The 26,459-nt window shown below is 52.3% G+C and overlaps 7 protein-coding genes across 7 annotated transcripts; 3 read left to right on the forward strand and 4 right to left on the reverse strand.

The window, feature by feature from the left end:
• Nucleotides 1-489: 489 nt before the first annotated feature.
• CTHT_0041280 (uncharacterized protein) lies at nt 490-1,044 on the forward strand (the record flags this gene model as incomplete). Its single annotated transcript, XM_006694471.1, has 1 exon — nt 490-1,044. One exon carries the CDS (start codon nt 490-492, stop codon nt 1,042-1,044), a length of 555 nt encoding a protein of 184 aa, XP_006694534.1.
• A 239-nt stretch (nt 1,045-1,283) lies between these two features.
• CTHT_0041290 (uncharacterized protein) lies at nt 1,284-3,525 on the reverse strand (the record flags this gene model as incomplete). The annotated part of the gene is made up of 8 exons (XM_006694472.1): nt 1,284-1,557; nt 1,615-1,702; nt 1,757-2,053; nt 2,117-2,294; nt 2,352-2,444; nt 2,498-2,609; nt 2,662-3,140; nt 3,214-3,525. The coding sequence occupies 8 exons, from the start codon at nt 3,523-3,525 to the stop codon at nt 1,284-1,286; spliced, it is 1,833 nt and encodes a 610-aa protein (XP_006694535.1).
• Nucleotides 3,526-7,621: 4,096 nt separating this feature from the next.
• Nucleotides 7,622-9,605, reverse strand: CTHT_0041300 (uncharacterized protein; the record flags this gene model as incomplete). Its single annotated transcript, XM_006694473.1, has 5 exons — nt 7,622-7,919; nt 7,987-8,798; nt 8,850-9,005; nt 9,069-9,385; nt 9,440-9,605. 5 exons carry the CDS (start codon nt 9,603-9,605, stop codon nt 7,622-7,624), a joined length of 1,749 nt encoding a protein of 582 aa, XP_006694536.1.
• A 4,948-nt stretch (nt 9,606-14,553) lies between these two features.
• Nucleotides 14,554-15,030, forward strand: CTHT_0041310 (uncharacterized protein; the record flags this gene model as incomplete). Its single annotated transcript, XM_006694474.1, has 1 exon — nt 14,554-15,030. The coding sequence occupies one exon, from the start codon at nt 14,554-14,556 to the stop codon at nt 15,028-15,030; it is 477 nt and encodes a 158-aa protein (XP_006694537.1).
• Nucleotides 15,031-15,244: 214 nt separating this feature from the next.
• On the reverse strand, nt 15,245-15,799 carry CTHT_0041320 (ring finger-like protein; the record flags this gene model as incomplete). The annotated part of the gene is made up of 1 exon (XM_006694475.1): nt 15,245-15,799. One exon carries the CDS (start codon nt 15,797-15,799, stop codon nt 15,245-15,247), a length of 555 nt encoding a protein of 184 aa, XP_006694538.1.
• Nucleotides 15,800-16,713: 914 nt separating this feature from the next.
• CTHT_0041330 (uncharacterized protein) lies at nt 16,714-19,735 on the forward strand (the record flags this gene model as incomplete). Its single annotated transcript, XM_006694476.1, has 4 exons — nt 16,714-16,776; nt 16,848-17,789; nt 17,855-18,163; nt 18,224-19,735. 4 exons carry the CDS (start codon nt 16,714-16,716, stop codon nt 19,733-19,735), a joined length of 2,826 nt encoding a protein of 941 aa, XP_006694539.1.
• Nucleotides 19,736-22,629: 2,894 nt separating this feature from the next.
• Nucleotides 22,630-24,643, reverse strand: CTHT_0041340 (putative Ap-1-like transcription factor; the record flags this gene model as incomplete). The annotated part of the gene is made up of 4 exons (XM_006694477.1): nt 22,630-22,960; nt 23,016-23,334; nt 23,387-24,119; nt 24,191-24,643. The coding sequence occupies 4 exons, from the start codon at nt 24,641-24,643 to the stop codon at nt 22,630-22,632; spliced, it is 1,836 nt and encodes a 611-aa protein (XP_006694540.1).
• Nucleotides 24,644-26,459: the final 1,816 nt, after the last annotated feature.

The raw sequence follows: 26,459 nt of genomic DNA on the forward strand, positions 1-26,459 counted from the left end.
TAGCCAAGTTGCGAGCAAATATTATTTCTCCCGGCTACAAACTCTCGAACAAAACTATCCCAACAACCTTTTTCCTCACTCCTAACCTTCCTATCCTTCGATTCCCCTAAGGGCACAAGCGTGCGACTGTAGCGAGCTCTCATAACGTTCTTCAACATCTTGCCTACTCATACTATACAGTTTCCTGAAGGCCACAAGTGCGGCACTCACCCAAGTTTCCAAGCATTTTGCGATAACTTCTGCCTACTTACCCCACGCGATTGTCCTGAAGGGCACAAGTGTGTCGCTCTCACGGACTCTCAAACATTGGCAACGGCATCTACAAACGACACAATTCTCCTGAACGTCAGCAGCGTGCTGAATTCTCCCTACATTGCATTGTTATCAGGCCGGTCAGTACCTTGGCAGAAGCTCGTTCACCAGCTTACACTCGGACCACAGTTCCACCTTCAATCTCATCTCGTGGGCAAGCGAGAAGACGCGGCGAAAATGCCCAATAACTTGGCCGTTCCCAACACTCCCCGCGGCCAGTCGGGGTCTCTCTCCCCCAGTTCTCCTGATCAAACATCCTCATTCCAGCATCCCAATACGTCCGATACAAACAGTGAGCAAACTGCCATCCATGACCGCGATACCATACCTGGCGGACCGGCCAGCACCAAGCCCAAAGGGGCCATCGACAACCTAATCGATGACCTATATGACTGGCTCGAGGTACTCCCTCGCATCTGCGATGGCAACCTCCCGGCAAAGTTTGTCGTCACCCTCCTGCTGCAGAGTTACCTGAATGACAGGCTGAGGCCGAACATCACCTGGCTGATGGCCTCCGCCGACTTGCTGTCCCTGCTGTGCGAGTACTGCCTGTGTGGGCTGCTCCACCGGGGGTTCAGCGACGCGGAAGTCCGTGCCGGGCGTTGTGTCTGTGAGAAGTACAGGAACGTTTGGACTTTCAAGTTCTGCGTCCGAGTTAGGAGGGTGGAAGAAGGGGCGGATGGACGCTTGCAGTTCATACGGGGACCGCTGGTTCCTCAGGGGAGTGCTTGAGGTGCGAGTGCATCTCATACAAAAGATACCTAGAAGGGGGGAGGGGAGGGAGGGAGGGGGGGGGGGGAACACTGGATGACATGAGGATGTCACCATTGGCAGGCTTGGGAGGAAACGTTGATCAGGGGTACATAGAATGGAATCAACTACCACAACCGTAACCCAAGAGTTACCTTTTCATGCCACGCCAATATATGCATTACAGAACTTAACACCCATCTAACCATTCCTTTTTCGCTTTATTTTTTCCTCCTCACCTTGAATGTCTTCAACGGGTCCTTACCCGTCTTGAATGTTCGCCCTTTAGGCCTGCCCTTTCTCCTCCTCCTGTCCTTGCCATCCAACTTCTTGAACGGCACAAAGCCGATTTGCTGCTCTGTCAACGCCTTCTTGCCTTCCTTAGGCAACAGGTAGTCTGGGACATGCTTGAGGTGAGCTTGATGCCTCATGCCTTTACCGAGCTCACCGTCATGGCGCAGATGTTGCAGCTCGGTTGGGTTCTCTTCGAAATACCTGATGAGAAGAGTTAGTGTGAAGTCAGAAACACATATTGAAGATTCAGAAACATACCTCTTCAGAGCCTCGCTCCGAAGAAGCTCCTGTCGCAGTTCACGAGTCCGGGCCTCACGGATCGCCGCCCTGGTGACAGCACGGAGCGCTTTACAACGTTAGCACCATCATCAAAACGAACATTCAGGTTAGAGAAACATACCATCAGTCATACGATACCGGAACGCCTCCATCTGCTGCTTGTTGAAGTTGTATGGCTCCAGCTTCCGCCCAAGCTTGGCCTGTTGGCGAATGATCTTAGCCAGCACCTTTTCATCCTTCTCGCAACTTTTGACCATCGTCGGCTTGTGTTTGCCGAACTGGTCCTTAGGGATGACGAAAGAGAGGGCAATACCGGCGCGGCCGGCGCGTGCTGTGCGTCCGATACGGTGTGTGTAAGAGGAAGCGGAGGTCGGCATGTCGAAGTTGATGACTGCAGCTACGTTCTTGAAGTCGATACCTGGGAATAGTCAGCACATTGTCGGATGCTGCAGGACGTGGTAAAAATCCGGTAGGTCCGTACCTCTCGACACTCCGTACTCCTCATCCTTTTGATACTTCCTCTTCTTCTTCGACTTCTGATTCTCTTGTCCGTCCTTGGACTTTGAATTCTTCTCCTTCTCTTCTTCACCTTCCTCTGCAGCTTCCTCCCCAAAGGCCTCGGGCCTTTCATCGGAGGCAATGATGATGTCATAAATGCCCTGAAGAGATTAGCATTCCAGTGCAGACAGACGGAGTATAGATGTACAGATACTCACCTTGTTGAATTCCTCAATGATCTTGATGCGGGTATTGATAGGTAACTCGGAGTTAAGGACGCAACTCCTGATGCTGAACTGTTCGAAGAATAGCTGCGCAATGTTAGCACATGGTTGATTTACGGCCAAAATTATCAATTTCTCACCTTCAGCCGGTATGACCGATCGATATCGGCGACAAAGATCAAACATGGCCCCTTGATGAGCTGGAGCTTGAAGATAAGATATGCGATTAGCCACTTGTCCTCCTCGCCACACCTGAGACTGTTAGCTCTCATCCCGCTGAAAGAAGTAAACTAGCGCAACGTACTTGACGTAGAACTGAGTAAGCTTCTCGTCCTCGGCGCCAAACTCCTCTTTCAGGTCCAGGATTGTCGGGTTTCTACAGAAGATCTCCTTAAGCGCGTCCAGTTCGGGTGAGAGCGTCGCGCTCATCATGATAGTCTGAACGCCCTTCGGCAGCGACCGCGAGAGGTTCTCCATATCCTCGTCATAGCCGTACGATAACACCAGGTCGGCCTCATCTAGAACGAGGAACTGCAGCTTGGCCAGCGACAGGGCCGACGAATTGACGCTATGCCAGGCGCGCGCTGGGGTTGAGACAACAACATCCGGGACATTGGCAAGAAGGGACCGCTGCACGGCGTCGGAAACGTTCTCGGTCAGCTTGGCGGCATGGATGTCCTTGGCGCAGAAGGCGGAAAACTCTTCGACGGCCTTGAAGACCTGGTCGGCAAGCTCACGAGTCGGCACAAGGATCAAACCGGCGGTAAAAGGAGTCGGATCGGTCTATATCAAGACAGTCAGCTTCCTCCCCCCACCCCCCTTCCGTGTGTACGACGGGACGAATGGTAGCACATACGGCCTTGCGCTTCAAAATGCTGGTGAGGATGGGCAAAAGATAAGCAGCCGTCTTTCCGGAGCCAGTCTTGGCCTTGCAGAGCACATCCTGTCCCTTCAATGCCAGCGGAATGGCCTTGCGCTGCACAAGAGTTGGCTTCTCGAAGTTCTGCTTGGCGACGGCCTGCACCAGGCGCGGGTCGAGGCCGAGCTCTGAAAACGACGGTTCAGGCTCGGGTTGTTGTTTTTGCTGCTCATCCGGCTTGCTGGGCTGGGTCTTCTTGGGCTCGGGGCCCTCCTCAGGCTCGTCGTTCTTGTCCAGTTTTCGCTTCATGATATCGGCGATGTCTATATGTCTAGAAAGGCTCGGGCGGTGCGAAGTGGGAGATGGGACCCAGCAACCAAGTCGCCCATGCTGTCGCGCCAATGGTCGAAAAAATTTGGGATCCTGGAAACATGAAGCCTGCGATAAGATAAGAAATCCCTTGCGTGACCCACTAAGACCCCGCCAGACCCACGAGCTTATTTCGAGCCCCCCGCTTATCACCTGGACGTCATGGCTTAGAAAGAGACTCGAAATAAAACGAAGGATATGAAAGACTGTTCTATGAGCCAGCGATTCATTCCCTTCATTTTAATCTCAATAACTGCTGCCCAAGATTAGGATTCCCGCTCATGTCAAGATACATCCATGCATGTTATAGTGTCTATATCCAGATTTATAGGTTAGACAATTCTAATCTTCACCTTTCGCTTCTGAGAGCTTCCCTCCACATCAAGCCCCGATCTTGTTGCCCGGGTGCTCCACGAAGATCAAAAAGCCCAATACGCACAAGATTATTCGACCCTGATCTTCGCATGAATATGAGCGCCGCAGCAGTAAATATTGCGTCTCGGTCAGAAAGGGATACAATAGTAGCCAGTCAGAAAGGACTGTCTGGCTTCTCGTGGATCAGCTGGGCCGTCTGGCCATACATGTCCTGTCTTTTCTCTGAGCTGAATTACTCGCTAAATGTATCCTATTTGATAGGAGTTGAACAACACTCCAATTCCATGAAGCCATATGCAACAAGACCTGTGGTAGAAGGCCCAAGCAATGTGCAGCTGACATCTAACGCTGTAGCGTGGTGGGTTACGACGCGATCTTCATCGACTTCCCACTCTTTCACCTCTCGGAGTAGCTAGAGTCAGTTGACGGCTCCAATAACAGTCGCCCAAGATCAGGTCGGAGAGGACCGTAACCCGGGATGACACGTTTCCTTAGATGATTCCGGTACCGACACATGTCTTGGAGTGATGTCTCTCTCCAGAGGCGATCGTTGTAGTGCTACCCCGTCTTCCTCTGTGTCACATCCGCTACACCCGGAAAAGCGGGGAGTCTGTGAAATCATAGGTGAGTTCTAGCGTGAAATAGTGTCGGACTATCTGTCGCCACAGTATCGATTCCACAGGCGGATCACCCCCGAGGTTTTGGGTCGAACGGTCAGATACAGTCTCACGGGGAGCTGAACTTTGGTCCCCGTAAAGTGGTTTAAAACAAGATCTGCTTCATCTTAGACTGGTCTCCGTTGAGGTGTGAATCAAAGAGCTCCCCCAATTCACAGGTATGATCCTCTCGACATTCCCATAATAACTCCCTGCTCTCCGAAATGAAGAACAACGGGGCGACAAAATATGTTCCTGGTAGGTCCATCCTCGCATAAATAGGGGAAAATGGCGCCTCTGCATACTGAACGCTTTTAGGTCCTCTTCAGGGAAATGATCCACTCGTTGGAATTTCACGCCATTCACTTCTGCTATGACGTTGGGATTAGGGACACCAACACCATCCGTGCCTGCTTGCTTGCGTTTGACAAGTTGTGTGGTTTACTGACTGTATGTTTTCAACGAAAAATATCTTTATGAGGAGAAAGACGTCCACATTTCTGCAGTGGTCAATAAAGAATAGTGATAGTAGTCGGCCATGCGAGCGGATTCCTGCTTCCAGTCGGCATTTCCCTCGTCATCTTGTATGATGCACAGAGAATCAATCCAAAGGTAACACACACCGAGGGAATGAGTTATGGCGATGACGTTCAGAAATGTTTCTGGTAGCTGACTTCGGCTAATGGCCCTCAAGTGCTGGAGGAAGTTGCTTCGAAGAGTCTTCATGGGTTTATTGCCTGCATCCGAAGTTATCCTCTCACGAGTAAACCTATGGGGTTTCAATCGACTGTTTGGTTGGTTGACCACAAAGATACAAATGAACTGACTAGATGTGTGTAGATTCTCTGTGAGAGAAAATCTTGAGAAATGAGTCGTGATGTCGTGGGAGATGACTGGTATGGAAATATGAGGATACCTAGCACATGAATAGAGCTAACTTTTAGAACGATTCATGATTTCGGTCTTTTAATATGTCCTTTTGTCCCGCAGCTGCCACCTTGCGATCGGCCCGTAAGTTTAAACATGTCATCGTATCTCAGTTGCATATCTAATTCAGGGCCATTACGTCCTTTGCCGAAATTAGATCCCGACATGCTTTATCATATATCTATCACGTTTGGGTTGTCTTGAAGGATTTTGACTCAAATTACTCCCATTTTCTACTTGTATCCGGGTAGGTCCTTAGGAATACTACCATGATCTTTGCCGAGAAATTGGCAACCAACAACATAAGATAAAATATCCTTCTCCACGCATCAGCTATGGCCAGCATCGTCAAAAGCGTCTCGAGCCATTAACGTTATTTTCATCAGCATAGTCACCGATCCAGGCTATTGGGTTTTCCTTTCCGCACTCGTTAGCCCTCACTGGCCCTAATCCTATATGGTTAGAGATATCGCGGAGTCTCTCAAATTGAGGAGGACCTGGACTGCTCCCGATTGGGACGAAAAAGCTACGAGTCATGTATTCACTTCAACGGGCCGGGTTGCCGTCTCGAGAGGAATAATTGGAACGTTATCTTTTATGAGTGACGCGAATAGTTGTTGGCAGATAAAGATGTTTATCCTTCCCAAAAGACAAACAGTAATATCTTGGAGCCGCCTTGATTCTTGGCCGTCCATCTTTGAAATCTTGTTCCAGGATTCCAATGCATGGTTGGACAATCTGGGAAGACTTAGGTCAGTGAGTTGCGCATTATCTAGAGCCTTCTGTTAGGGTAAGTGCTGACTATCTGTTCAGGGATGCTGCGTCTGAGGTAAACCAGCCGGTAGAAGAAAATCGGCGAAGTTAGTCTCTTACCGGATCAATCGTTCATGTATCTCGTCTAGCGATCACCATATCACTCCAAGGAGTACCAGAGATCAGTAGTTGTGATGCTTCGGTTTACCAACGAGGAGAGGGAACTTGATACCACAGACTACAGACTACAGCTCACGAAACACAACTCAACCCTTCTATCAGGGATCAGAATATGGGCAAGCTACAGCAGAAAAGAGATCACTGTATGTTGGTTGAACCTCAACTCGAGGGAAAGGGGGGGGGGGGAGAACATGGCTACTAATCACTTTCGCATCCATCCTAGCGGCCTGGTTAGTGACCTCATGGTGTATGTTTCCCGTCTCTGACAAAGGCCCAGCTGTTGGAAACTTGTTGTAGGTTGCCTGTGTCTTGACATTGGTACCAAGGCTTGTATCAACATGGAAATTATCGGTGCATTTATCAAGTCGGTCTTGAAATAAGACCAAGTTTAGTTGTTGCAAGCTCACTAGGGCTCCTGGGGAGCGCTCTTTGAACATAGGAAGAAGCTGGCTCACCTCATCCATGATTATCCAAGTGAAGTGTGACACACGTTACGATTGAAACCCAAAAACTCTGTATCGAAGATCTTAATTAATTTTCGAGTGCCACCCACTGCAGAGGTATCACTATATGGGTTGATTGCCAGACTAATGCTATAATCATTACCTAGGTAACACTCAAAGCTTGAGCCACACAGGTTAACAGAACCAAGTCTAGATGAGACACAACATTAAGAAACCTAGTTCAACAAGAGAGGGTAGTAGTCACATGATTGCATCATGACGATGAGCACCCTACTTAAAGGGAAACCTCATCATTCTTCAAGCGACAGAAGAACTTCCTTCCAGGACACCGATTCGCTCTCGACCGGCTCCCTCTCACACAACCTTCTCCCCCCCCCCCTTCCCTCCCCTCCCCTCCTCCCCCTTCACCAACTCCTCTCCAAACCCCAAACCCCAAATCCCCATTAAAGTACGTAGAGCCCCAGGGACCGACGCTAATGCTTTCACCAACCAAATTATCACCTGCGGACCAACCAAGCACTGACCGAACCACCAACCTCAAAATGTACACATATATACGGGGGTAACCCAAAAAAAAAAAACACATAAATGCCATGATATATGCACGCCACACAACCCAACAGATATCAACAAAAAAATTTCCCCACATTCACTCTCCCCAAACTTCTCCACAAACTATCACTACCCAATAACAACTCTCGCACCCTCCTTCCCCAACACACCTCTCTCCTTAGGTTTAGGACTGTTTCCCCTCCCCTTCTTACCCCTAAAGAACCCAAACACGCCACCACCACCACCTTCATGCTTCCCACCAGCACCACCGCCCAGATCGCCCAGCCCACCGCTTGCGTCTGCCGGCAGCGTCGCGTCCTGCCTTGCGAGTTCGCTCCAGCTGCTGCCGCCATCCAGCGTGACCTGCACGCCACCCGTGGGCGAGTTGACAATCATCTGGTTCGAGCCATGACCATGCGAGGTGCCGCTGCGGGGCGTGTAGCTTGGGGGATACGGGGGGCAGCGGCGGGGGACGGCCCGGAGGGTTGGCCGACGAAGAGGGCGGGGCACCGGACGAAGCGACACGGCGCGAGCTGTGGTTGCTAAGCGGGCGATAGAGTTTACTACCGTTTATGCTCGTCGCGTCCTGGCCAAGATGATGCTGCTGATGATGAGAAGAGGTTGGGCGAACCGCGCCGTTGGGGGAAGAGGGTGTGACAGGATTCTCAGGCGCAAGGGACGGGCCCTGCTGTGTGCTCGCCTGACCGGGAACACCATCCTGCCCGCTCGTTGCCCCTGCCTCCTCCTGCTGCTGCTGCTGCTGCTGCTGCTGCTGCTGCTGGAGCCTAAGCAGGTATTGGTTAGCAGTCGTCACATCGGACCTGGCGCGGAGACGGGGCTTGGCATTGGCATACTTCTTGTATGCAGCAACGGTGTAGTCAAAGGGCCGGAAGTCAGTCTCAATCATGCGGTAGAGCTCATCCTCCCGGATCTCTTTGTCTGTCGCGTCTTCTCTCAGCTTCTCCCTCGGCTTTTGTCTCCGCGCGCGGGCCTCTAGTGGTGCTTCTTCCAGCAATAACTCCTCCAGATCGTATGTAGCGTCAAAGTTGCTCTTCTCCGGAGATGGAACAAACACCGGCTCAATCTCCTTCCTCTCCAGCGCCTCGAAATCGATGCATTGGAAGAATTCGTGCTGAATGAAGCTCTCCCATGTGGAGCCCATACGCTTGTTCGGATCCGGCTGTAGGGCTGCTTGGATGGCATACATGCAAGGCAACGAGACGGGTGGCTGCGTAACGGGGTATCGGGGTTTTGCGGCCTGAATGACGGTACTTAGGGTCGACTCCGAGTTACCTTCAAACGGCCTCTGTCCTGTGTTAGCCAACAAAACCACGAGGACTTACCGGATGGCACATACCTTGTTGTAGATGCACTCGTAGAATGTAACACCCAAAGACCACCAATCCGCACGGACGTCATAGCCATGGCCTGCATATACCTCGGGCGCCAGGTAGGCTAATGTTCCTGATTTACTAGTCAGGAGCTTCCCCGGGACGATATCGGAGGCAACATTCTAGGCTTAGGTCAGCGCCGACATACATTTTCAACAACCGCCGTCGACAAAGAGGATACATACGAAATCTGTGAGATGGACATGACCGTCGGCGTCAAGTAGCACGTTGTCTGGCTTGACATCGCGGTGAATGATGTTCTGGCTGTGGATATATCTAAGGGCACAGCCCAGCTCTGCAATCCAGAACCTGACGGCTTCTTCCGTAAATGTCTTTCTTGAGATGTGGAAGCGCAGGTCGCCGCCGCTCATGAGGTCAACAACCAGGTACATGTATTCGACGTCCTGGAAGCTGTAGCGCAAGTTGCAGATAAACGGATGGTTTACGTGTTCAAGCATCCGTCTTTCACGTATGATATTGCGCACGCTTTCAGACCGAACGACTGGTACGGTCAGCACGAGGGGGCGTATTTCGGATGACAGGGCAGGTCGCATACCTTCATCTTTGCGGATGTACTTGAGAGCAAATGCTAGACCTGTGTCTTTCCGTTCGACAATACGGACCTTGCCAAAGGCGCCACGGCCAACTACTCTAAGAAGACGGAAGTGGTTGAGGTTCACTGTGGAAGGGGGGGGGGGCGGGGGGTTGTGTGTGTCAGCCATGACACTCAGCTTGGGAGGTACATGCAAGGTATCCCACCTTCTCCGTCGAGATCGACGGGCTTGCCCTGGCTGTTGCCCATGGCCTTCCTTGGCTTCTGCTTCTCCTCCTCAACGACTAGCTTGGGCTTGGAACGACTACGGCGCAGAAAGGCCGGTATCAGGCAAACCGAACGGCCTGGCTGGGACGGTAGACAACTCGGCCTTGGTTCTCGAGCAGCACGAGACCAGGGCTGATCGACATTCGGGACGAAACGGGTGAAACGGCGCAGACGGGCCGGGTCAGGACCGTGGGTTTGTAGGCCGCTACTGGTCCCAGACTACGCGCTCGAGGGGTCGACTGCGTTCGGGGGAGCTGGTATTTGCGGCGACGACGCAGCGTCTGCAGCAGGGCCAGAGTCGAGGATCGGATGAGGGGTACAGTATGCGGGCGGGAATCCGAGATGCGACGATGTTTGGGCGCAAGGCGGGACGAATTTGCTGCTCCCAAGCGGCAGGGAAGGAGCGTGTGCAAAAAGTTACGTACTGCTGGGCTGATCCGCACCTGCACCTCGTGGCGACCCGGGGATCTGGGTTTAGGGTCGGCAGAACAAACTCGGCTGTTTTTATCGCTGCGAGCGGGCGAGAAAGGGAAGAGAAGAGAGATGGAAGCGAGGGTGGATATCAGTGGATGGCTTTGGATGGAGCGGGCTGCGGGAGGTGGATGGGGAGGATGGAGTGGGAGTGGAGTTGCTTCGGATGGCAGCGACTCCAGCGAGAGGGACGAGAGATGAGATGCAAGGACGAAGGGATCACAGGAGTGACGGATAGAGCGATGGTAGGCAGGTGTGGACTTGTAGAAGCGTGGATGGACTTCGAATGGACAAGTAGAGGAGTCCAGCAAATCCAATCAAAGATTAGGAGATGCCGGTGCTGGTGCTGGCTAGAAGTGGAGAGGTACAGAGCAGCAGGACTGACTGATGTCCTGGGAAAGGAGTCAAGGACCAGCGACGACTGGCGGCGTCCACTCCGCGTGGTCTCCTGGCCAGTGGTTTTCAGTGGCTCTTAGCTGTCTCGGCACCCAGCAGTAGCGATGGTAAAAGGCGTCCGTCGGAGTCTGACGGGCCTGGAGTCTTGGGACACCCTTGGAGTGTGCAAGGATTTGGGGCCAGTAGTAGCCCAAAAGACAGGGGCATCATGATGAAAGTGCCTGGAAAGTGGCCCAGCCAGCTCTGGAAGCCCTGAGGACCGCTGCAACGCTGGCCATGACATGGAGCATGGAGGGGTATTTGCGGATTACGGGTTGCACTCCACACCAGATCACTTGTGTGCAGTATGTAGAGATGCTACAGCTGTAGCCATGTGATGGTGGTGTTCAAACAAAGGACTCTGAGCCTGACTGAGACCACTCAAGACAAGGAGGCACAAGACAGGAAGGATATCAATATGAGTCTGCAGCCGACAATGCGTTCATCATTTCATTAATAGAATGGAAGTAATAAAGAATTTTCCTGCAGCGTGGAGGCCCTGTTCCGCCATGTGTTGGAGCTGCGTGCTGGCGTGCTGCTGATGTGCTGCTGCCCAGCCCACCTGGGCAAAGTAGTTTGTGGCCCACCCCCTCCCCCCCCCCCCAACACACCGAATCATTGGCTCGCTGCTCTGGTCCCTCGTGGTTTGCCCAGCTGTGCTCCTGGGGCGTGCCGATCCATCCACAATTCCAGTCTCTTCCCGGCCGAAATGGATTTGCAAATCGCTCGGGACCGGGATTAGCTGGCGCATGGGATTCTGCAGCTCACCGCCGCCCAGAAAGATGCGCTTGTGCTGCTGGTCCTCAGAAGGCCTTGGAAAAAAAAACGGGTCTCTTCTACCACAGGCAAGCCACGTTCGAGACAGCTTTTCAGCAACGACTGGACATGGAGACACCCCGCCCAGAAACCGAACGGGTCACGGCAGCCCGCTGGCTTGTAGAACGTCTGACCGGGCTTGCGCAGGGGCAATCAACTGCCACATGGCACACACGCGACACAGACACTGGCTGACGGCAGCGACGCTCAGGGCTTATGAAACAAAAATTGCGTGCAGACTCGAGGCTCGTCGGAGAGGAGTGTTCTCGGTCCTCTCTTCTGCTGTCTGCTCTCCGCTGTTCATTGTCTGTGCTGCACGGGAACGGCAGCCGTCCATCGCCCAACCCAGCCCTTCGGTCCGCGACGACAGTGGACTCTTGTGGGTGCACGGCCTCGTCTCTCCAATCCATGTGCTCCCTGGCCTCTCCATCCCGTTTCCGCCGGACGCAAAACGCTGCGCTCGATTGGATGCGTCGGCGGCGCTAGCGCTATCGTTCCCCAAAAACTACATAAACTACCGCAGTCTTGGGCTACGCTATATCGACGATGGGCAGCCCCATAGAGGCAGTCTCGCCGAGTTGATTACGTTGATGACGCTGCAATGATCTGATCGCACCGAGGATCACGGCCTGATCATGGCCTGGCCACGCAGAAACCCGCGATCGCGGAATGCCGCGTTTTTCTTGGCGACGGATTTCAGCAGCAAGACCCTCAAAACCCTCAAATTCTCGCTGGCCCGCCTCGTCTTCTTCGCGTGGCAACCTCGTGGCCGTGGCTGGCTGGTGGGGTTCTGCTGGCGCGTTTGGCGGAGTACAGCAATTTAACCCAACCTGGGGCTGCCCAGGAACCTGCAAGTCGGCGACATTTTGGCACGATAGAGAGTTGCCAAGGCGACAAGAGAGTGCATGAGCAGTTGATGGAGACAAAACGGCCAGACCAGAGCTGGGTAACAGAGACAACTGCACCAACGCAACCCTCTGCAGGGTTTGCTCCTCCCCCTCCCCCCCCCCCAAATCACTAGGCACGACAGTCCAGCAGCACACAGCATTAACCCAGAATAACCCTCTCTCCCCCTTCAAAGCAATCAGGCCCACCTTTGCAGCGTCCACAGCCCGCCTGCCTCAAAACGGTCCACTGCATGCTGGGTCTTGCTGTTTGGGGATCCGTGCAGCCGAAGGCCATGCTCCCGCAGAGCTCACTACGGCCCATCCCAAGCCAGCTCAAGCCCAAGACGGAATCGTTTAGTTTTTTAAGGTTAACCTTCGGGTCAAGCATCTTTTCCAAAAGCCGAGATGCAATGCTCCTTTTTTTTCTTATGGTCAGAGACAATAGGCATCTCTCGGGGACCCTCGAGATACGAGACACCAGCAGCCGGAGCACGGACCACCTCCCATCATGTTTGAGCCTTCTGCACACAAACGAAACGGCAGCGCTGGGCACAGGTTGACGACAACGTCACGTCGCATCCTGTGGAAAGTGAGACGGCGTCTCAGGTAAAGCGGATGACATCCTTGCCCTCCCACGTGCGAGTCGCACTGAAACCAGGCGGCAGGCATTCGCGTCGCAGCCGATAGTCCGCGTAGTTGCGCGGATGGCCCGATTTCAAAAGCTACTGTGTACACCGAGAGTGTCGACCTCATGATGGCCGCAATAGGTCGTCGAGGTTGGTGAGACAGGTTGATGAGATAGAATAATCTTATCCCATCGCTTTCAATCAATCGCGGAATTGCTCAGCGAAGATTTCGCGTTTGTTTGTCTCTTTCGCAAGGAGTCCCCTACACGAGTCGGCAGAATCCCTCACATGGAAAAATTCCTCGGTCATATCCGCCCCGCGCCATTCGCATCTTGCAGCTCTGGGAATCCCAGAAGTCGCAGTGTTTGGCACCTGAAACAAGCAAAAAGCCACTGCTTGGAGAACAAGGAAACACAGGCTTCTGGAAGCCTTCGATTTGCGTGGAGATGCGGCTACCAAGGGGGCTTGTGCAGCTCATCAGGGGCCGGCGCCACAACCAAAAAGCCCAAAAGCGACCAAGCAAATCGACTGGCAAAGCTCTACCGCAGCAGCCACTCATCAACTGAGAGAAACAACGCGCTCTGCTTGCCAAAGCTGTCTCACGATGTAACCCATCGCCAATTAAGAAACTGCATGCATAGCAACCAAAGAGCGCTTGGATGCATTTGTCGCGCACCAAATCGGCGTCTCCTGTAAGGTGGGAATTGATCGACAAGTACTCCAGCCAGTGCCGAGATCTCAGTCGGGTTGGTGTTGGGTCATGGGAAGGGACTTGCCAGTATCATGTGAAAGGGCTTGCTGTTGGTCCTGATCGAACCCGGCTTTCGCCGGCCGCAGCCTGCTGCCGAACCCCTCACAAAACACCAGAGGGAGCTGATCAGCAAGCTTGGCAGGCCCTGTCCCAAGACAACGAAGCCCTCTGTATTGCTGGCTGAATGTTAGTCAGTCTAAAGGACAAGGAAGTGCCTGCTAAAGATGTCAGCTTGGTAGAGGAACAGTTCGGTGTGGCCGGACTGCATCTCCTGGAGTTGAGCTTGAAAGACGCACTTCCTCAATTGAGACACAGATCGACGGCCATCAACAGTCCAGACCACAGCCTTCTCTAATCTTTGAGAGAGGTGATCAGACAGGAAAACGCCGAGGTTTTCTAGTTTTTTTTTCTTTTTTTTAAAAAAGAAAAGCCGAAAGTAAGTTAGTTGTAAGCAATGGGAAACTTGTCTGGCTCATATTGTTGCTACAAAGCAGGGAGATCTTTGACTTACATGATCCCCTCTTCTCTCGCGAAAAAAAAAAAAAGGGGTTATTCAAAGTTTGTCTTGAGAAGACTCAAAGCGACTTTATTCCAAAAGCTTCTCAGTCAGGTAGCGCTTAGTTTGTTGCAACCAACCTCAACCTCGGACCCCACCCAAGCCAAGTGCCAGGCGGGCAAGAGCAAGCGTTATGACGTCACAGCCCATTCATCTCTAAGTGCCTCCTCTCGATGAGAGCCATCGGCATGTTGTCTTCGATGCTCTAGAACATTAAGCGGTTTCCGTGATATATACATGCAAATGACATTCCAACATCGATGGTTTTCAAGATAATTACGAACAGGAACAATTGATCTATGATAAAGATGTCATTGACTCGAACACTTCGCCCTCTCATCCCATCTTGGGCCCTCCTCCATCCACGAATATTACCCCCGTTTCAGCCTTGCCGCGCCCTGCAAACAGCTGCGCTACAGTACCCCTATAAAGACTCCCAAGACCGCGAGTCTCTCAAGCCGCGTCCGTCGATGGAAGAGAGCCAGAGCGCATCGGCCGACGAGATCGCTGAGAAGCAAGTGTCGTGGGACGGGAATGTGACCGACCCGGACCTGGAGCGCAGTGCGGCAGCGCTGGAGAGCGGCGGCAATCCGGGCTATTGCAACCCGCTAGACCTGAGCGCGGCCGACCGCGAGTGGGGCGGGACCATGACGAGCGAGGACGCGGCGGATAAGTCGGATAAGAAGATTCGGAGCCGTCATGAGAAGGGGAAGAAGCATGGGAAGGTCGCGCCGCTTCCGGATAAGAAAGCTTCGATTAAAGGGGCGTTGCCGAAGAGAGAGTAAGGCAAAGGGACTGTGTCATGAGGTGTTGTAGGATTTTTTTTTTTTGTGCGGTATCCTGTAAACATTGACAGGGGGGCTTGTATCATTATCGAGAAGATGGAAAACGTAGATACCTGGGTAACAAAGCCATCCTCTTGCATCAAGCATGATGCCGTCCATCCAGTCTCCCAAGTCAACTCTCCCGCCTATCCAGCTCCCTAACCTACCCCATTACCTACCCATACAACCCATCCATATCCTCCTCTTCACTATCTTCCTGCACAACCACCTTCTCCTTCTTCTTCCTCATCCCCTCCCTACACATAGGACACGTCCCCTTGGCCCGCAACCACGGCCCAACGCACTCCAAGTCAAACCGATGCCTGCCCTTGCACGGAAGCTCCACTACCAAAGGATACTCATCGTCGACAAACTTCTCCGCACAAATAGGACATACGTCCTTCTCCCCGCGCTCCGCATCCCGCTTGAGCTCCCCCTTGGACACGCGGTCCAGCCCGTCTAGGAACTCCTGCGACACGCCCTCGATCTCGCGCGGCGGGTGCGCGACGTCCTCTTCTAAGAGGTTGACTAGGGAGAGGAGGAAGGAGCGGTTGTCTTGGGTCGGGGCTGTCGAGGCTAGAGTGATGATTTGGTCTTGGAGGAGGCGGTAGAGGGCGGATGTGTCGAGGGGAGAGGGTACGGCGTGGGGGTTGTGATGGTTATGGGGTTGGGAGGAGGGGGAGAGCAGTTCCGGGGCGATGTTGTTCAGGTGTGCGGTAAAGGTTGACATGTCAACCTGTCGCCGGCGGCGGGGAGCCGGGGACGGGGAGATGTTGTGTTCGACTATTGGAGGTTAGCGAAAGGGCTGGAAAAGCACGTGTGGAGTTTTGGGAAGGGATTCAGGGGAATGAAGATAGGGATATATGCACCTTCGTATTGAGTCGACATACTGGAAGTCGAATTGCTATGTGACAATAAATACGGAGATAAACAGAAGAAGTCCACACTCTCAATGATCTAAGGTCGAGTCGCCGCAATATAAAAGAGCTGGCTCCTGCTACAGGCAGCTGGCTGGTGACGATGCTTGCATGGGAAGCTTGGCTGCTTGAGCTTCGGGCCTGGGGCCCCGCGCTTGGCCTGTGCGAGGGGCCGTAATTTACAGGGATGCATGACGAAAGATTACATTATCGCTTATCAGAATTACCCGTCCCTGAAAGTTACAAAAGTCGAGCCCCTGAATGAAGGCTCAAGGTTAGCGTGCCGAGATCTTATTTATTTCCCAGACTCATTTCATCGCCAACAACAGAGAGAGCCCGAGCTGAGTTCTCAGGACGCTAAGCATGGCTTAATTCTCCCGTTCTGCTGATATTTTATCATAATCAAATTACCAAGCCTTGCTGCCAACAGGGTTGCACAGCCCCAGTGGATTGCGACAACCGCGAGCTCTAACGATACCATTGGCTCATTTTCGTCCAGTTCTTGTTAACGCCTCCTTTTTAATCTTGTTGCTGCGTAGCGAAAAACTGCCTGGATCGTGTATCCTGTTAGGTTCGCAGCGCGATGACATCACCTGCCCAATAACACTGAACAAGAATAAACACAAGCACTGCTTGATATAATCCACAATATCCTCTTGTTTCTCTCCTGAGAAACGCTACACGGACCCACGAACGTTGGCTGTGAGACCCTTACACGCTGTCCACTATGAACACGGCGTCTGTTGGCCTGGCGGTTACGCCGGCGGTTGTTTCGACGTTACTATCTCATGTAAGTCTACAACGGGGAGCTTCTGTGCTCCGCGCTGGGAAGATGCACAAACGGCAGCTAATGCCGGGCAGTATCTTAACCGCAAGCCACTTGCACACAAGCCGACAGAACACCTCTCGTACGATGAAGGCTTGCACCTGATTCGCTCATTCCTCGAACATTCCTCGAAGTATACAGTCGAGGACCTGCAAGCTTTTTCCAGCCAATGGGTACCACATCCGCAATGGGTACGAGTCGACCACGTCGAGATTCCCGAGGACCATCTCTCCAAGGCCGCCGACCTCCTGATCGACCAGCTTGGCCCGGAAGGACTTCGCAAGGTTGGCGGCTCGAAATGGTGGCAATGGCGCAAGCCCAAGAGCCCGCTCAAGGCAGAATGGATCGAGATGAAGGCCGACTACCGTGAGCGTAGGAAACGAGGCGACCCAGGTAATCGCGTCATGCTGTACGTCCATGGCGGAGCCTACTACTTCGGCAGCATCGACATGCATCGCTACCAGATCCAGCGCCACGCTCGCAAGCTCAAGGCTCGTGCGCTCGCTCCCGACTACCGGTTGGCTCCGCAGTTTCCCTTCCCTTGCGGTCTCCAGGACTGTCTGGCGACTTATCTGTGGCTGATCAGCCAACAGAAGCCGAGCACAGTCATCCTCGCCGGTGATTCTGCTGGCGGCGGTATGGTGCTATCCATGCTGGTCGTGCTGAGGGATCGGGGCATTCCGCTGCCTGCTGGTGCTGTTCTGATCAGCCCATGGTGTGATCTGACACACTCGTTTCCCAGCGTTGCTGAGGATTGCCCTCTGGACTACATTCCTCCGACTGGCTTCCATCATAAACCGTCGATTGCGTGGCCGCCGCCTAATGAGGAGGAACTGAAAGAGATGAGCAAGCTAGCGTCAGGGGACACAGATGATGGTGATGAGAAGGTAAACCAATCCGAGAAAAAAGCTTCCCCGACGACACCCTTGAGTGTCATCATTGATGGCGAGAACGTTGAGATCAAGGAACAAATACAAGTATGTTTTTCTTTTCCTTTTGCCTTCTCTCTTTTTGGATCTCGCAGGACTGACGTATTTCCCAGATGTACACCACCAACGAGCTCATCACTCACCCTCTCGTCAGCCCCGTTCTCCAGCCAACGCTTGGCGGGCTGCCACCTCTTCTCGTCTTGGTCGGCGGAGGAGAAATTCTGCGTGACGAACAGATCTACCTTGCGCATAAGGCAGCTAACCCCTCGGCATACCTACCACCTGAGGCTTGTTTGGATGAGGAGGCTAGAGCTCTCATCGATCGATATCCTCCGACAGATGTTCAGCTCCAGGTCTGGGACGATTTGTGCCATGTAGCGCCAACCCTGAGCTTCACTCGACCGGCAAAGCTGATGTTCAGGGTATGTTGACTATTAATGATCTACAATTACAGACTACGCTGTTGTCGCTAACCAGAATAGAGCATTGCCCAATTCTCTGCCTGGGCTCTTGCCCGCGCCCAAGAATCTGACATCGAAATCCAACACGATGATCACATCTCTGTCATCACGAGCTCGAGCGATTCAAGCCTCGAGAGAGCGCAGACACACCTTTCCGAAGAAGAGAAGAAACATGCCACCTCCAGCATCGGCAAAGCTGGCGATCCGCTGCCCCCGTTCGAGAACCACATGATCCGTCAGCGCGTCACCCGCCACGGTCGCATCTTCCCGCTGGCACCGCCTGAGGAACTCCCTGGCTGCTGTATGCCCCGCGAAGAAATTGGTGTTATCAAGGAGAGCACAGCTCGGAAATGGCTCGATAAGCGTCGTAAATGGGATGCCCGCTTCGCCGATGCCCGAGCTCGTGTGCGTCGGCAGCGTCTGCGGGACGCCTCGGCTGGCTTCGAAACCTTCGGAGAGGGCGAAAACCCTCCTCCCAGTGCCCTTGCCGGAAGAAGGAAGATTGGTGTCTTCAAGGAAGCTGAGTGCAAGAGAAAGCGCGTAAAGAGCTTTGGAATGTCTCTCTGGGCAACTTGGGGCGCTAAGCACGATCTGATGGCTGTTAAGAGGGAAAAGGAGTCCGACAAAGCGCCAGAACAGGTGATTGTAAATGCTGAGCAGGGCCAGGGGGCTCGGACGTTCGAGTCACTTGAGAAGCAGGAAGAGGAGGTTAGACATAGGGAAGAGGAGAAGAAGGACAAAAAGAAGCGAGGCCTGTCCGTGGAGAGGTTCGTCCGGAAGTCTCGCTCCTGGAGAGATTTGTTCTCTCTGGGTAAGTCACAGCAAGAGCAGAACGCTAAGGATGTTCCTCCCGTACCTCCTCTCGTCACCCCTGCTTCTGATGAGAAGACGACGGAGAATAAGACCGAGACCACCGATAATGGCGCAGAGACTGAAGCCACCAATGGCCAGGCAACTGAACCTGTCGCCAATGAGGCTCCTACCAAAGAGAATGGCGATGCCAACCCCAAGCCTGATGAGATTGCAGAGCCACATGCTGCCGCCCCAGCAGACGGAGAAACAGGCGTCACTGGCAAGAGAGTCTTCCTTGGCGGCGTGGCGATGCCCTTCAGCCTGCGTAAGGAAGCTGACTCAGCAAGCCTTATGACCTTGATGTCGACGCCCATGACACCTGGTCTGCCCCCAAGCATCAATACCACCCAAGCCGAAGGGGCGGAAATTGAAGTGCCCTCTCCTGTCACCGAGACGGCAGGGCACACGGCTGAGGGGGAGAAGACACCTGTCCTTCCGCCGACCACGCCGACAGTCTTGATCAACGATCCCATCGAAGAGGAAAAGACAACCGTTGCGAATGGCGATGTCAACGGTGATGATACAAAAGAGGTGGTAATTGAGCTTCCCGAAAAGAAGCAACCAGAGCTGGCCCGCTTGGACTTTTCGACGCCGCTCCCGTCGCCTGCTCTGACGGGAGATGCCAGTCTGGAGAGGTTTATCACAGCAGACTCTCGTGCTGATGACTCGCCGAAGAAATGAAAGCTTGGATACCCGTATATATTGTGCATTTGGTTGGGACATATATTCTTGCTTTTTTGATCCTTCGGCTAGCGGGCCTTTTTATTTGCCTTTTCAGAATAGACCTAGACATCTGGTGTGTTGTGTAGACATTCTGCTTGTGGGCGTCATACGCTTCCGTTATAGACATAGATGCTAGACCACTTCCATTTCTCTTTACCTAATTACATCAATATCACTGCTTACACATTATACTTTGCGCAATTAGGACAGCGAGTAGGACGACGTAAACGTATGTAATTTGTTTTCTCTATGCGAACTATCCCGCTTCCACTCGTCCCAGATCCTCTTCCTCCCTCCAATAACATACGAACCATGAACTTTTTTTTCTTTTTCATATCTGTTCCACGAATTACCTTTAGGTCTCTTTCTGAATCCTTCTTTCTCACTGACCATATAATTTCAAATCTCCTTGTCCTTCCCCCTTCAATAATCACCATTTCACTCGCAAAAGTGTGGCTGTCTCACCAGCCGATGTGAGTCAAGATCAGGTTATACGCAAGAAAAGTTTGCTCATAACCCAGTTTAAGTGGCGCTGAACAGCTGTTATCAGAGCGTTTGCTTGGAGTCTTGAAAAGACTGATTGCCACGGACAGCTTGGGCGGCAAAAATGTCAAAGTGAAATCTCTGGTAGTGGCTGACGAAAGCGTGGATAATGTTGATCATTTTTGTATGGATGCCAGCTTGGAATGTCTCAGTGATCTTGTTATATTCTTCGGGAATGAGTAGCGACATTCTTGAGTGAGGCTGCCATTAAATCTTGTGGTCGGTAGTGAGGAGCTCGCTGCGGGTACGGACGAATTATATGTTCAGTAGGATCATCGGGCGAGAAGTGTGTTGACAAGTGTCTGGTCGTTCCTGAAGGAATGGAACGGCTTGAATCGGTAGCAACTGGACAATGACTGGGCAGATTGATCACACAAACAAGAAAGTTACGAAGCTGGAGGAAACAGACGCCGTAACGGGGAGAGAATTTCTATGCTCTTGCCGCTATGGGCCGAATCATCTCTAGATGAGTTAGGCTTGGGTCGGACTCCTCTGCGTTCATCTTCTCCTTCCTCGCCAGGCTTTGAGCGCGGGAGGTTAGCTGAGTCAGAGAATTCAATTCAGCTTGTGGCGCCGGGCTCAATTAGGGGTATGGAATCCTTTCATAAATACGGTCCCCCAAAGGGGTCCGTCGGCCGGGGCGAACTGCTGCTGGTCTTGAGCCCCCCTCCAACCGGTGCCACCAAACACGATACCCCTTCGACCAAGGGGAGTCCCCGGTATCGAACATCTCGGCGAAGGGACACGGCCCGGGGAACCCCAACGATGGCCAGATCCATCACAGCATCAGTTGTACCTAACGGATGGCATGCTGGCGAAAGCGTTCGCGGCGCATCCTCGGGTCAGCCTTCATGATCGCTTTCATTACCTTTTGGTGTCGCTGGCGGATGCGTTGGCGACTTGGTAATTGGTGAGCCGAGGTTCGAGTTCGGCGGGATCGTTAGGGGAGGGGTGGAAGGGGAACGACATTGTTAGAGAACACTTAGAATTTTTTTTTAGAAAAAAAATTACGAGCGGCCGAGAGAGGAGAGAACAAGAAGGCATCGTGCATGTTATTAATGCGTTAGTTGTGTGAGAAAAGGGGGTAAGAAGGGGCAAAAAGAAAAGGGGGGAAGAAAAGGTAGAGGGGGGTAGAATCAAACTTACGACATTATGTCTGCATGGATGGCACCCGGAGGGTGTTCAGTCTGCTATTGCTATTGTCTATCAATGTCAAGATGGCTACCCTGTGCTTTGTGTGCATTTTGCCTTTTTAATTTTTCTCTTAAACTTCAATATGTTGTTCCAGTTTGTAATTAGAACAGCAAGTTTACTAGTAACCCAATGTTATTCCACTAAATACATCTTAAAACCTTCAGATTCTAAGAGTAAATATTTCCAATGACAAGTCTGAGATGATGGCTGTTGAGTGACAAACTGGAACTTGAGCATGGCCGAATATTGGACTCAGAAATTTTAATATTACCTCTGCTTCACTAAGTTCTAAAAAATATCGTCAGTACAGAACCATAACCAGGTGATTGGCCATTCTTAGGAATGCATAAACATCGGCTAGTGAAATGGAATTTTCACAGGTGTCAATTGAATTGACCTTGCGATGTTCTTGATCGATACCTGTAAAGCAAAGCTGCTTATGATTATCCCGACTTCTACATCTTAACTAAGAATCAGAACTCCATAACGCCAGTTGTTCCTAATGATGCTTAATGAGTCAACTATCAATGAATCCAACATTTTGAACACCTGAAACACGACGGTTGATACTTTGTGTACTCGATACACTCATTGGATTGAGTATGTCCTCATGCTGAATCACTGTGAAGCTTGAATGAACTTGCTCAGGCTTGAGACATAGGCGCTCAATCATTCAGTTAGCTGCTACTGGTGATCTAGCGTACACCAAAAAAGAGGGGGGCATATCAAACCATACAGACAAGAAAAATAGCAGACAATATTTATCGTCATGTGGTATCAATAACACCCTTCATATCTGCCAAAAAAATCCCAACGCATACAGATCAAAGACTGGCAGGCATTGCTCACCGTCCTAACTGACACAGAAGTGTACAGCTCCAAGAGACGGCGGCTTTTCTCGTATTTTTTCCCCCCGCTTCCTTGCCCCGTTTTCCCGTCCGTTCATGCAACCAACATTCGATCGAAGCCCAAAATCGAAAGTACTGAAAGCATAAAATCCCCAGAGGCGCCATCTTCCACAGCTCCATGGCCCGTTATGTTATACAAAGTTTACACTAGGTAGTCGAACGGAGATCAAGAGGCCGTCCTGTGCACTTCTCAACATCAAACGACTACTACGCCGACGCTTGCTGGTTCTGTGCAGCATTCGCCTGCTTACACTGCTCCCTTGCCTCGTTGACAGCCTCCTTTACAGCAGCTGTGACCATCTCGGCACACCTGGAGCCCATTTCCTTGTCCCCATTTTGTTGGCTGTTGCTGGAACCACTGCTGTCCTTCTTTCCATCCTTGTCCTTGCACAGCCACTTCTGGATGACCTGGTCAAAGTCTTTCTCGGCAACGACAGCGCCGTGCCCATTGCACCTCGCTTTCTTTTGCAGGTCGGCACAAAGACCATCGAGGTCGAAGTCGCCGCTCTGTACCTTCGGGCAGTTTTGAAGACGCTCCCTAAATATTGTCAGTGGCTCCGATGAAGAAATAGGGGCAAAGGAAGGAGACATACCAAATCTTGCTGCAGTTCAATTCTGGACCACCCGTGGTTGTAGGGAGTTCATCTGCATCCTTGGCAGCATCGATCTCGGCAATAAGGTCCTTCTTTGGCGCTGTTGGTTGCTGCTGACCCATGCCACTGAGCGGCAGGTTATAAGGGGTGATGAAGTCGACGTCGAGTGCATCGTTGAAAAAGCTGTCGTCAAAGGTAGACGAAAACAGCCCTTCTTGTGACTCGCGGTAGTCACCAAACAAATGAGGGTCGAACTGGAAGTCGGGCTGGGGAAGCCATTTGCTGAAGTCATCTCCTGAAGCGTCAAAATGGCCAAAGCCTGCATAGTGGTCAGCCAAACTTGATTCAGGGAGACATTCTAAGATGCTTACCTGTCAATGAGGTACCAAGGCTTGGTTGTTCTTCGCCGATGGCTGGGAGAGCATCGCCCGGCCTAGACGACATTGGGGAGTGCGTGAGAGGCTCGGGTGATGTGCCACACGACGAATTGGCACCGCCTGCTTGAGAGCTGGATGAAGCAGAGGGTGAGCTCGTTGAGGTACCATTCTGGTTTGACGGGGAATCTAGACTGTTGACTGAACCGCGGGCGGCATTGCCATTGCTCAATTGTTGACCGTGCTGCGTGTTCAAAGAAGTGAGCTGGCCACTGAGTTGGGGATCTTGTCTGATCTGCCCGCTGCTTGATTGTGTGGTTGGGCTGATGCCGTCCTGAGCCTTGTCTGCCTGGTAGCCATTGGCATCTTGTGTCGTTACTGGCGTCGGCTTCTTGGTAGTATTGATAACGGGTGGGCCGGGCAAGGAACCAAACTTGGGGAATTCAAACTGGAAGTTGATATCGTTCAGGTTGTTGACAAACATATGACCGAAGGGGGTAGCTGGGCCCTGATGAGCTGGACGACCACTCGACAATAGGGAAAGACGCTTCTTATACTCGTTTAGTTCCACAGTGAGGCGCTCGACCTGCGCGCGGAGTGCTTGGTTCTCGTTGTTGGCTGCTTCGGACAGTTTGGTGAGTTCCTGAACCTTATTTTCCAGTTCCCGCAAGTGCCTCTCCTTTCTCTCTCGAAATGCCCGCTGCGCGGCGCGGTTTTGAGCCTTGCGCTTCTATTACAATCGGTCAGCATTTGCACTCAGGTGGCAATGCTTTAGGGATAGCGTCTAACAGAAGGACTTACAGAACTGGGCTCGTCAGTAAGGGGCTTCCTTCCTGGCTTCTTGTGCACTTTCTCCTGGCTTTCCCTTCTCTTAGCTGCGTTATCACCCTCGCCATCGTCTGGCCGGCTCCTCTTTTCAGGTGAGTCATTCTCGGTAGACTCGGGCTTGGAGGGAGCCTTGTTCGCTGGAGGCGCAGGAGCTGTGGTTGGTGCTGTATGTTGGGTGCCATCATCAAAGGAAAAGTCAAAGCTAGTGTCATGGGCAGAGAAGTCGTAGTCAAAGCCGAAGCCAGGAGTGGTCTGGAAAGTGCCCAGGCCATCGACCCCAGGCATTGACATTGAGTTCAGAGGGGTCTGGAACATGGCACTGTTCGGTCTAGAAGTTGGCCGATTGGAATTGAGGGCGGCGAACAGCAGTTGCTGCTGGTGTGGAGTGAGAATCAGGTTCTCGAGGGGATTGTGTGTGGACGTCATGTTGGGGAAGTGCTTGATGGATGACGTTGGCGATAAAACGGGCCCGCTTGCTGTCAACAACGAAGAGGGCAGAATGATAACCGATGATGACAGACTCAGCAAACGATTGTGGAGCTGGTGGACTCGCTCGGCCACTTGCTTATCCGAGTCAAAGGGACAGGAGGACTCTGGCGCTTGAACAAAGCTGACAACAGTGCCCAGGACAGTCAATTGGAGAAGGAGTCACGCGTGCTGTAGTCAAGGCCACAGCGAGGCGAGTTTTGCTGCCTGCCGGGTCAGACCTAGTAGACGACTAGCAATAGAGAGAGTATGGAGAAGGATGGCAAGCAGAGACAGTAGATGTAAAGGTACAGAGTGTAGTGATAGACTCAGTAAGGGTCGGTGGAGAACTGGAAGTGGTGCGGGCGGCTGAGTTCTGAGGAGGAGCGCGCAAGCTGGTTGGTCCCTTGACGGCTGGCTGCCTGAGACTCGCACCCAATAATCTGAAAGGCGCGGTAGGCAGTCGCTGGCGTCGTAGTCTCGGTACAGTGGTTGCAGTTCTGGAGTGAGATGGAAAGCGGATGTTGCTGTTGGACTCGCGGGGGGGTTCGACGGTTGATGGATTTGTCAGCGACCGACTGGTTGAGGATCCGCATGCGGGGCTTGCAGGGGTATGTGGATCCGCAATGATGTTATTCCCACACCGGCGTGGATTCCAGATGACTTGAGGAGGCGCCAGTGCGCAAGATGAGATCTCTGGATCTTGTTGCCGACAGATCGGCCATTGTCGTGATGTTGTCCATGCCACGGTGTGTAGTTATCTAGGTTTGCTGCAATGACACTTCCGCAAAGTCGAAGGGGTACACTATAAGTAGTGCTAGGGCACCCAAATGCCGGCGAAGGTGGGATCTAAGCCTGGGGGAACTACACGGGCTGGCACCGTGTCAGAACCATCCGCGGGCGCATGAGTGCACTGTTCCTGGCTAACGTTGAGCCCTGAAAACGGCCCCTGAATCCTGGAGCTCTGGGGCTGGATCTCCGCAACACACGGCTTACTATGTGGTGGCATTGACATCAGATGCTGAAAACTCACTCACTCATAGAACTGAAGTATTGTAGAGACGACACCAAGAAAGTAAACAAACGGCCTGTTGTTAGGTAGGGCTTCAACGGACTCAGCATGCCTGCTGACGTCAGAGTCCGCGGCAATAAGCGGCGTCGAGGTGCCTGGATCTAACCCTAACCCTCGGACTTCGGGGCTCCCCTCGGGCCTCCGATGACACGAAGATTGGATATGAGAATGCCGAGGGACCATCGGTGAAGTGAGGCCATTCATTGAGTTTTACATATGCTTAACATGAGTTTATCCTTTCAATTACGTTTGTGAAGCCAACTACTAGATATCTAATGTTACCAAGCTGGGTTGGCGCTAAGTCAGAACTTCACTCCGAAAGTCAAGAGCTCGCCTTCACCACAAACTAGCTGTTTCTTTTTAGATCCATGTCATTCAAAATAAACCATGCTTTTGATCGCAGTTAGAATACATTGACTATCTAATGATATATGAAAAAAGACAGGCTTATCTTTTCGTGCACATTGAAATTAAGGCCTAAGGAAGCATTTGCTGAGTGGATCAACAAACCAGTGTTGAAGCGTAGATATGTGATGGGACGAAATGTTGCCAAGCCATACTGGCCCGTGCATCAATGTAGGGCACCCCGCATGCGTCTCCGCTCGAAGGTCACCTCTCACATCCTCAGCTTTTGCCATGTGACGATACACACCAGCAACATCACGACGCCCATCCCCAAGCTCCCCATTCCGACGCAGCTCGGTC

Source organism: Thermochaetoides thermophila (assembly GCF_000221225.1).
Source record: "Thermochaetoides thermophila DSM 1495 unplaced genomic scaffold scf7180000011818, whole genome shotgun sequence".
In the NCBI taxonomy this organism is placed as follows: domain Eukaryota; kingdom Fungi; phylum Ascomycota; class Sordariomycetes; order Sordariales; family Chaetomiaceae; genus Thermochaetoides; species Thermochaetoides thermophila.